General features: G+C 46.2%; 1 protein-coding gene across 1 annotated transcript; it reads left to right on the top strand.

The window, feature by feature from the left end:
- Window positions 1-3371: 3371 nt before the first annotated feature.
- Window positions 3372-5016, top strand: LOC144098655 (uncharacterized). Its single transcript, XM_077631462.1, has one exon. The coding sequence runs from the start codon at window positions 4198-4200 to the stop codon at window positions 4945-4947; it is 750 nt and encodes a 249-aa protein (XP_077487588.1). The 5' UTR covers window positions 3372-4197; the 3' UTR covers window positions 4948-5016.
- Window positions 5017-11440: the final 6424 nt, after the last annotated feature.

Raw genomic sequence — 11440 nt, 5'->3', positions numbered from 1 at the left:
TACGTATTGTTAAAGTCTGTTCCACCTCTTCCTAACGGCAAGTATGTCATCACTCCTAACCTTGATTTGCCTGTCTCAAGGAATGGTGCCCTTGCACACATAGTTGTCACAGTCTCGGCAAACAGCGCATGTCTACCTGTTCTGAACTTCAGTATGCACGTCCAGACGCTTCCTCAAGACATGTGCCTCGCCACGCTGTCCCCGACCGACGAATAAGTGATCTCCACAGTCACAGTGTATCGTCCTCTTCGGACCGTCATTTCACAGCTATTTCCAGACCTCACCACTATGCCAATATGATCGCTTCCAAACTCTCCGCCGACCAAGCACGGGCGTTTACCCACCTACTGGCATCCTTTCAGGACATTTTATTTCAATGACCGCCCTTTAGCTCGTACGACTGTTGTGCAGCATCGTATCAACACCGGTGACGCCGCTCCTCTGCACCGCCGGCCTTACAGCGTGTCCAGTTCCGAACGCCAAGTGATACAAAAGGAAGTAGAAAAGATTCTCGCTAAGGACATCATCGAACCGTGTGTCCAGTCCTTGGGCCTCTCCCGTCGTCCTTGTTAAAAAGACGGCAATTGGCATTTCTGCGTTGATTACCGCCACCTGAACCGCATCACAAGAACAGACGTGTACCCACTCCCAAGGATCGTTGACGCTCTCGACTACCTCCACGGATCTCAATGCTTTTCTTGCATTGATCTTCGTTCCGGTTATTGGCAAATCGCCGTTGATGAGCAGCTTTTGTCACACCTGACTGTTTATACCAGTTCAAAGACATGCCGTTCGGACTTTGTAATGCACCAGCTACCTTCGAAAGGATGATGGACTCCCTCCTGCGCGGATTTAATTGCACTACGTGAATATGCTATCTCTACGATGTTGTTGTCTTCTCGCCCGCCTTTGCTTTGCACCTTGAACGTCTCAGGAGTATCCTGACTGTGTTTCGTACGGCTGGGCTACAGCTAAACTCGTCCAAATGCTAATTCGGCCGCCGGCAACTCACAATTCTTGGACATCTCGTCGAGCCTCAGTGTACTTCCTGATCCCGCTAAAATTGAACCAGTGCAACACTTTTTTCGTCCACAGTCCCAGAAGGACGTACGCAGTTTTTTTGGGCTGTGTCCCCACTTTCGTCGTTTTATTCAAGATTTTGCACTTAACGCTCGTTGCCTCACTAACCTACTGAAGACCTGCACCTACTTTACCTGTGACCCTGATCAATGAAATTTGTTTTCAATGCTTGTCCGCCTGCTGACGCCATCACCGATACTGGCACATTTTGATCCCGCGGCCCCTACTTAACTCCGCACAGACGCCTGCGGCTGCGGGATTGGAGCAGTGCTCGCACAACGCTCCCGGGGTCCAGACCGCGTCGTTGCGTATGCTAGCCACCAGCTTTCACCTGCCGAGCGAAATGACTCGATTGCCGAACGGGAGTGCCTCGCCCTAGTTTGGGCTGTAGCTAAATTCCGGCCATACTCGTTCGGGCGTGCTTTTTCTGTTGTCGCGGACCACCATGTCCTTTGCTGGCTGTCCTCGCCGAAAAACCCCTCCGGGCGTCTTGGCCGCTGGGCGCTACGCCTTCAGGAGTATTCGTACACTGTTGTGTACAAGTGTGGACGTCTTTATCAAGACGCTGATTACCTCTCTCGGTACCCTGTCGAGCCACCTGATCTCAGTGACACTGACGATATCCCTTCCCTATTTGGCATTTCCGATCTACACAACATCGCCGATGGGCAGCGCAAGGATCCATATTTGCAAACCATCACCGAGCCTCAGCTCTGGAAGCTCTAAGCGCTCCCTGCAGTTCTTCGATACCAAAAATGGCATCCTCTTTCGCCGCAACTTCCGTCCTGACGGGCCCTCCCACCTTCTAGTCATTCCCCAGCAGATGCGTTCTTCTATAATAGCAGAACTCCCATGACCCGCCTGCAGCTGGACACTTTGGTGTGGCAAGAACCTACGACCGGATACGGCGCCCCTCCTTTTGGCCTGGCTTATAACGTACAGTCCAGCGTTACGTCACCACTTAGGACCTCTGTCAGCGCAGGAACAAGCCTTCGGCACCACCTCCTGGTCTTCTGCACCCCAGACAACACCAAACATCCTGAGGACGTCCTCAAATGGTCCAAACGTCCTCGGGGCCTCTGAAACATCCTCAATATGTCCTCACAATGTCCCAGGTTGGATTGTACTCAAAACGTTCGCAGAATGATGTTCTCAGGTCATACCAGCGGCTTCGTGGTCCTCAAAATGTCATTTTGAGGACATATGTTTGTGAACACGCATGCATGAAAATTATCAGAAAAAATAATGCTTGTATATATATATATATATATATATATATATATATATATATATATATATATATATATATATATATATGTGTGTGTGTGTGTGTGTGTGTGTGTGTGTGTGTGTGTGTGTGCGTGTGTGTGAAATTTTATTTCTAAGAATTTACTTCCATTAAGTTTTATTTGTGATGCATTACTGCGACGGCGCTCTGAAGTTTTATCCCATTGACAGTATGCATGCAGTTTTTTTCAACGACAGCGCGCTTAGACCGCAAATTGCTGCACGCGGAAACGAGAGAAACCACCGCCTTTAGCTGACTACCGCGCATGCACGCTGGTTCTAACTGCAGCCCAGAGAACGCTTGCTGCGTGCCAACGACAGAGAAAAAAGTTTGAGGTGCGGTTCCGGTAGGCTCGTGCAACGTCGTATTCAACCACCCGCATCGCTGCTGGTTCATGTCCTGAGAAAATCGATGAGTTCTGGTCTACCGTAGTTGTGATTGCCGTTTTTTCATGTGACGATGCTATCGCGCACAATTAAAGCTTCTGCAAATCGTTTTCCTTCATGCAAGACTACGTGTTGTACGCAATGCCGCTAGCTTTTCCTTTGTCGAAGGAGCACGATTTTAGCCCGATCACGGAAAGTGGGCTTGAATCCGGGGACCCGTCTGTGTGTTGCTGGGTAGGCAAATTACGGTGTTTTTTATTTCAGTAAAAAATGTTATTTTTCACAAAGTCAATCGTTCCGCAATATTTATTGCCTCTTAACATCGCATCGCACGAACAAAATCATCATTACCGTGTGTTGCCGCTTCTTGTTTAAGCCAAGCCAAGCCTGCATCCGCAACGTCGTGATCGATCACCGTGACGGCGAAGCACGCACGCCGCGCGTGCGTGTTATTCCGCGATGGATGCCTCTCAGAAAAGTGAGTGACGCCTTTTAGATTTGCACTACGACCTGCTGATTTGCGCGATGTCAACGGAAAGTCGTGCGCGAAAGTTTCGCCGCACAAGGAAAAGACGGGTTGACGTTAGCCTGCAGCTCGCCGCGTGTGCCTAAGCTGGTGCTGATCCATTGTCAGAACAGTGCAGCCAGCTTCAGCGTGATGTGTGTGTGACCGAACGTTTTGTGCCCGATACTGAGGATGTGCCGACCCCAGACCCCACAAGTCAAGATGCTGAAGCTGGGACCTCATCGGTTTTTGTAGATTTAAGCTCCGATCAGGACCTTTGTCCTCAGGTTGACGGCAGGTTTGATTACGAAGCCGATCATGAACGCGCTGACGAGGACGTAGCGACTTTCCGCCACCAGCTTCAAACTTGGGCAGTGGAGTCTGGGTCGTCGCATGCTGCTGTCACGTCACTTTTGAAAGTGCTCCGCAGCCACAAGTGTTTTTCTTCTCTCCCATCATCGGCGAGAGCGCTGCTACAGACACCGAAAAAATCTAGAGGCCAGTTTTGGACAATTCTCGGCCGCATAAACAACCTCAAGCATGCGGCACCATTTGTGACGAGTGTGTTCTTCGGGGACAGCAAGCCGAGAGATGCAAATGAGTTCCTATACAGCTTTGTTGAAGAGCTAAATGTTCTTTTATCTACAGGAATTGCTGTTGAAGCTTTCACAATACCTGTAAAGCTAAAAGCCATTGTGTGTGATGCGCCTGCAAAGGCATTTGTTTTGTGTGTAAAAAACCACACGGGCTATTACAGCTGCACGAAGTACACTGTTAAGGGTGCGTACATTGAAGGAAGAGTCTGTTTTCCAAACATTAGCAGTGAGCTGAGAACTGACTGCAGTTTTAGGCAGAGGTCGCAGGAGCAGTATCATACTGGAAGCAGTATTGTAGAGCAGCTGCCAATAGACATTGTGAGGGATGTCCCGCTAGATTATATGCACCTCGTTTGCCTAGGCGTGGTGCACAAATTGCTTGTATTGTGGTTCCGTGGCCCGAAAGCTATAAGGCTTGGCAGCAAAGTCCGCATTGAACTGTCAGTGAGAAATGTCAAGGCCGCACCGTTTGTTCCTTGTGAATTTAACCGAAAGCCTCGTAGCCTCACAGATCTGGATCGCTGGAAGGCCACAGAGTTTCGTTTCTTTTTGCTGTATGGGGGACCCGTGCTCCTGTCATCGCTTCTTCCATCACAGATGTATGAGAATTTTCTAGCTTTGCATGTTGCTATTACCATTCTTTCAATGCCTAATGGCACAAAAAGTGAAGTGCAGTATGCAGGGCAGCTTCTGAACCATTTTGTTAAAGGCTTTACGAAGATATATGGCAAGGAGCATGCTTCGCACAATGTGCATGGACTATGCCATCTGGCATCCGATGTTGAGCACCTGGGGCCATTGGATTCATGGAGTGCGTTCCCATTTGAGAACCACATGTATGCTCTGAAAAGACTGCTCCGAAAACCAGAGCAACCACTTGAGCAGCTCTCTAACAGACTATCACAGCAAGGAGCTGTACTGAAGGAGGCTCAGCAGACGCCAAACTTCCCACTGCTCACTGGACAACATGAGTCTGGGCCCCTTATTGCTCCATGTCAAGGGCCTCAGTTCAAAAAAGTGAAGCGGCCAGGCAGCGTAGTCCTTGCCCCTGGCAAGAGGACAGCTGCTGCATTCTGCAAGATGGATCTATAATTGTCATCAAGAACTTTGCACATCTGCCAACTGGAGCACCTTGCGTTGTAGGAAGAAAGTTCATTCAGCTCGAGGACCTGTACTCCTCTCGATGCCCATCATCAATGCTTGGCATATATAGAGCATCACAACTGTCTAGTCTGCGTGCCTGGCCACTAGAGAATGTTTCACGCAAAGCTTTGAAACTCTTTTTTAAACCTGATGCCATTATTTTTCCCCTCCTTCATTCAGAAATATCAGCATAACTGACTGTATAAACCATGAGTTTATGCCACAGTGGCAGAAGCTGAAGGCTTTTTCTATGGCGGGTGGCATGTTATTTTTTTCCAACTCCAAATGTATGCTTTCAAGCAGTATCTCTCATCATTGCATTTCAACTTGGCCAGTACTATTTATGTGTGCTACAGAATTATCGGCGGGATTTTATTAAATTTTACTGAGGGTTTTCTCAGTTTTCTGGTTCATGTCAGTGGGGCATTTGTACACAAAAGACGAGAAATTCTCTATTTACTTTAGGAAATGTGTGAAACAGAAATGTAATGCTTGCTGATGGGCTAGTTGGTGCATATTTTCGTAAAAGGACCTAGTGCCAAAACAGACAGCATGCAGTAAGAGAGAAGGAACAAGCGCTTGTCTTGTATTGTTTGCTGCCTGTTTTGGTGCGGAGTCCTTTTATGAAAACATGAATGTAAAGAGGAAGGGAGTGAATAGCTTAACGAAATGATTGACTGACCAGTTCAGCTATGGCTGTTTTTTTTTTCCTTTCCTGCGCCTGCGCATTTGTCATTTTTTCCAAGTATTTATTTCGCTCTCGCACTAAATACACTCAGTTGTTAGCGCTCGAGTTTGTCTTTCTTGTCCTGTGTGTTTTCTTTTGCACTGTTTTCCCTCTGAATATCTCACCAGCTTGCCCAACAACACACCTTGATATGGCTGGATGTTTGTGTGTGCCTTTTCTTCCCAAATATACACTTTACTTATGTGCAAGTATTTATTATTTGCATGAATTATTTCCTTTTTGGATGCACAACATGCAAAATAATAACATGATTTGCCTGTGCTCCGGTGTTCTACTATGTTTTGGTTTTGTAAATGTGTGTCCTCATAAATGCATATTTCATCTCTGATTTTCCATCTCTATTTCTGTAGGCACCACAGAAGACAGTCGCAGCTCAGAAGAGCAGTAAAGGAGCCCGTGCAGCACACCGGGATAACACCAAATGGCAGCAAGCAGCTGAGGAATTTAATGAATAAATTATTTGCACAAATTTTTTGCGTTTTTTTATGCAGCTTGACCAGCTATAACCTCCTCAGAATGTACTCAAAACATCAGAAATTGTCCTTTTGAGGCTATTCTGAGGATGTCCTGAGGCCGGACATGAGGACCTTTCTAGTACTTTTTGAGGACCATTTGAGGATGTCCTGAGGATAAAGAATGTACTCAAAAAAACATCCTCAGTATGTCCTCAGGATATTTCAGTGTTGTCTGGGACCCTACAGACGTGCCCGTGGAGGCGTTCCACCGTGTAGGGCTCGACTTCCTTGGACCATTCCCGACCTCGAAATCCGGAAATAGGTGTGTCCCAGTAGCCACCGACTATGCCACTCGGTATGCTATCACCCGTGCATTGCCTACGAGCTGCGCGACTGATGTCGCCGACTTCCTTTTGCACAATCTTATTGTGCAACATGGTGCCCTTCGTCAATTACTCAGACCGCGGAAGCTATTCCATGCCTCGAGTTGTTGACGTCATCCTGAGCTTATGTTCAACCAAGCATAAGATTGCCACAGCATACCACCCGCAGACGAACTTGCTAACCGAGCGTTTGAACCTGATATTAACAGACATGTTGTCTATGTACGTCTCCCCCGACCACAAAGACCGGGATCTCGCCTTGCCCTATGTGATGTTTGCTTACTCCTCCCGGCATGACAGAGCTGGTTACTCTCCCTTCTATCTCTTATGTGGGAGACACGCCGTGCTGCCTTTGGACACACTTGTCCCATCCGCTGACCATCCCGTCACCGCCTACGCCCGCGACGCCATTGCTCAAGCTGAAGACGCTCGCTAAATCGCCCTTAGTCGGCTCCAAGCGTCTCAGCAAGCACAGAAGTCTCTGTACGACAATCGCCATGGGCACGTCAACCGCGGTCGCTCGTTCTCCTGTGGTCTCCTTTCCGTTGCGTCGGTATCTCCGAGAAACTTTCCCCCTACTATGGCCCTTATCGTGTGGTGCGTCAGGTAAGCGACGTCACGTATGAAGTTGCTCCTTATACTTCTGCACCCTCATCATGCAGACCACCCATCGATATTGTTCACGTATACACGTCATACGCCTCAAGCCCTACCACGTCGCTTCTCGATCACAGGCCTAGAGCAGAGACGGCGCTCGTGCCTCCGGGAGTCATGTTACGACGAAGTGACAGTGGAAGACGAAGAGGCCAGTCGCGTGAAAAGACGCACGAAGAAGAGGAGGTTAATGTGGCTCCCTGTTCGTGTTGGTTCTCTCTGCTAGGAACTCCTCATTCTAATCCCTAACGCTTGTAAATAAATGAAAATAGTTTTTCCCCGTAACAATATGTACTGTGTACACCCCAAGGAAAGTAGACATTAGCAACGGTAAGAGAAGCACACGGTGAAATTGCGATATCAACAGCCAACAGTTCGCAGTCAGGTCGTAGAATTTGGTGAGACACATCTGCCCGATGAATTCATTTAAAATAAATCAATGTTAACAAGCCACCACCCCCGCCGCAAATGCGATCGGCTCGGAATACACAAAATGTTTGACAGAGAATGACCTAATTGGAGTGAGCGAAGTTTCCAGAAGTAAAATTGTCTGCGTGCTGTTCATGACGATGTGCACATCGTCGTCTTCATCAACATTCATCTGCAGCGTAAACAGATCTGATCAGCTTAAACTCGATCAGAGCTTAACCTCAGCCCAATATCGTCGCCAGAAGTTCTGACGACCCAGCAAAGCAAAACCATTAGCCAACCAGGCTGAGCACACGCTTTGACACGTCTACTTGGTTTAACTAGGTTTAAACCCTACCACTTTTTTCTGCCGCTGCTCCTTGAGAGGAAATTGTTGGAGGACCCTTTGCAGCATATTGACCTTAATTTGAGCTGCCCGCTCTTTCTGTAATTGGCGCCATCATATTGGGTTCAGCCGCAGGACTGTCCCGCCATTCAAAAGTTCTCACTGCAATCTCATCGACTGTTTTGTTAAATTTTACAATCTAATTCTCGGCCCCACTGGTGCTGCTCTCCAATGCGTTATCATGTGCATTTGTTTGTTTGTTTTTCTTTCTTCTTTTTTGGCCATGAAACTGCACAGTAGAATAGCCTTTCTATGTCACCCAATTTTTGAACGATCCCCCACTGTGGGTATGAGCAATTCGTTTTTAGGACAACAACAACAATTCAATTGTTTCAGCGGGAGTTTCGGAAAGGAGAGCGAGAAACCGGAGGAAATGCGGGGTGCTTTTATATCCTCGCTTACCTTTACGCCGAGTTCCGTGGTTGTCTGTGCTAGCACAAATTTCCAGTTGTCCAGACAAACTTGGAGAAAGGTTAAGAAAGACAAGAAGTACTGGACAAAGAACAATACGGTCAAGATAAAAGTAGCGGGAAAATCGGCTTAAATGTGATTTTCTGGCTCGTCATTCACTACTGGGGCATGCTATACTACTACTGTCAGATACCATTTGTATCTCACCGCTCAACTGAATGATTGAAGATTAGCCAAAATTTGTGGGGATTGTTTGCGAACATGTGTGACAAGGAATGCTGCAGGAAAACAGCCTCGGAAAAACGTGCTTCTATATTGGGAAACCTTTCTATGCGTATGTTTTGCCACAATGCATTTGTATAAGGTGTAATGGCGTGCAAAGGAATGCATTTTTCTGTTCGTAAATTTTCGCAATGAAACTCCGGTTGGTTTCAGTGGCTCGGAGATAAAAATCTGTTAAGAATACATCAACAAATGAATAATGTTCCTAAGTGGTGGCCTGAAAGTCCTCACTGTTTCAATCACGGATCTGCTTCACTTCGTTGTCAGCTTTGTTTGAATGCCGAAGCAAAACGGAAGTAGCAAGCGATTCCTTGGGCTGGGCATGTAGGTCAAGTGTGAAACCAGATCGGGATGGGAAGTTAACACTAAATTTAATATGTTAGCAGTGCAGACTGATGTCCGGGTGTGTTGCGTTGGCAGCTGAAAAAGTGGAAAAAAAAGTGAGCAGAGGTTCAAGAACCCACTGTCCTGCAACAAAGATAATGTTTTAGGAATCACTTTCGGAGACCAAGCCAGGTCAGGAAAGTTAAAATGGCCTTGATATGGGTGCTTCTGGATGTCACATAACATACTAACACATTATGCAGCTGTGATGTGAAGTTCAGAGTAATTGGTTTCAAGGTCACCTTGAACTGTAATTCGTCAGGACTTTATGGTTTCAGATATAGCTGACAATACACCGTCGCCTGATCGCAAGTTGATATGGCATTGGTAAAGTGCAAACCGGGACAAGTGATAAAATAACTTACTGTTATGTAGGTACGTTAGATTCAAGCCAAAATTCTGTTACTGTGATGCCAGTGTTGGACTTGTCGACAGCGGAGTTAAATACTTCGCATTGGTTAAGAATGCTTCTAGCACCTCCTAGCAGAGTGGCTTTGCGCGATAGCGGTAAAGGCAGCGCCCTTCCCCTCGTGTCATACTGTGGGTTCCCTGCCTCTTCGCTCACTGAAATATCCGTTGTGGCTAGGGTAAGGGAGCAGCTCTCTACACTTTCATAGAGGGTTGGGCTCGCAGTTCCTTAATGCTATTAGTTTCAGAATTAAAGATGTAGAACGCGTAATTAACGACCAGCATGTTATGTAGAAAGCAGTACATTGGTTACTAAGGCAGGCTTTTCACGAATTATGATGTTAGTTTCTTGCGTGTTAGAAGTCTGAGTGAGGAAAAACTGTTCACATATGCAAATGTTCTCGCTAATTAGCTGCACATGGAGGTCAAATACGTTTCCCTTGTATTCGAAAGACGAAAATTTGGTATAAGGGCGACAATTTGATGGCGAAAAAGTGCCAAGTCAATTGACACGTTTTATGCGTTATTTTAATCTTTAAAGATATAAATTTTAATTTCTCCGAGAGATACGTTGGTGTTTTTTATTGAGCTGGGCAGCACAGCGCCGCAATGCGCACAAAGTGCACCTCCTTTGAATCAATAAGTAAACGATGAATTAACTGAAATTAACTAAGCTTTTTATTTCCAAGTTTATGGGACGCGGTTGTTTTTGCAAACTGAAGGCCGTCAACACCGAATGCGAGCTGCGTTTGTTTCCTAAATCGGCAACGTGCTTATAGACATCTCAAGTCAGATATGCTTTTGAAAGCTCGTTGAGGTGGGTTTATTGCATATCTCTAAAATGGCATCTCTCGCACTTCCTCCACGTCAAATGCAGACGCAGTTGGCGTAATTGATGATGTAGAAGTAGTTAACTTGATTACAGCGGCGATATGACGCGCAGCGATGCCATTTTATATTCAAATAATGCAAGAAAGCCAAATTAAAGAGGCATCAAGTGCGCATTTTTAGCTTTCCGACATTTTGAAAAAAACATTGCCGATTAAGAAAATTTAAAACCAGGGCTCACCTTCCATTTGACGGCCATCAATTTCACAATAAAACCGCGCGCCGTAAAATTGAAATAAAAGTTTACCTAACTGAAGTGAAATAATTGTCTAATTACTTATTCATATGAGGTGTATAATGTCTGTCTTGCTGTGAAATCCAGCTAAAGAGAGTGCACCGATGCATCACTCAGGTTTTAAAATCGCAATATGTTAAAATTAAAAAAAATACATCCTGTATACCTATTCTCGTGGATTCGCTGCAGAGTGCGTTTGAAAACGAAACAAGTGCTTTCTCTCCTAATTCCATGTTTCAGGTGCATCAGGAATACCACGCAGAACCAAGTTATTTTTTGTGAACTGGCCTTCCAGTTCATTTAACCGAGATTCGAGTGTGCTTGGAGCGCTGGCAAATATTTAACGGCGTCCTGAATCGAAGCTAGCCAGGCTCATTGGAATTAGCAATATTAGTATTTAATTCAAGAACTTCGGGGCAATTGAATAAACTAAAATTTTACGTTATAGTGATGTTTCAATGTCTTTCACCTTAATGTGTGCACAGAGCTAGGTCTGGCATTTAGAAAATGCCAAGGTGCAGTCGTTGATGCATGTAAACATTGCCAATTAAGAGTTGGTCGCGACAGGATAGGCCTTCGTTTCGGACTTCGAACTCAGAGCGTCCTGGGAGAGCTGAGGGGCGTTTCAATATTTCCGGAGCAGAGCAAGTGTCACGTCAACATATTCACCGAAAGACACGAATATCACTTGTCGACATAGGAGCAGTAACAGAAGCCGATTTTCCGATTTCTTGACGTAAAGTGAATTATTTCTCCTGACCTGCGGACCACATAGCTGAA

Source organism: Amblyomma americanum, chromosome 1 (genome assembly GCF_052857255.1).
Source record: "Amblyomma americanum isolate KBUSLIRL-KWMA chromosome 1, ASM5285725v1, whole genome shotgun sequence".
Classification (NCBI taxonomy): Eukaryota; Metazoa; Arthropoda; class Arachnida; order Ixodida; family Ixodidae; genus Amblyomma; species Amblyomma americanum.
This window is presented reverse-complemented; position numbering and strand designations above follow the sequence as displayed.

Bases quoted from the DNA above. Each gene is read 5' to 3' on its own strand.
- LOC144098655 (XM_077631462.1), top strand. From the start codon at position 4,198: ATGCACCTCGTTTGCCTAGGCGTGGTGCACAAATTGCTTGTATTGTGG.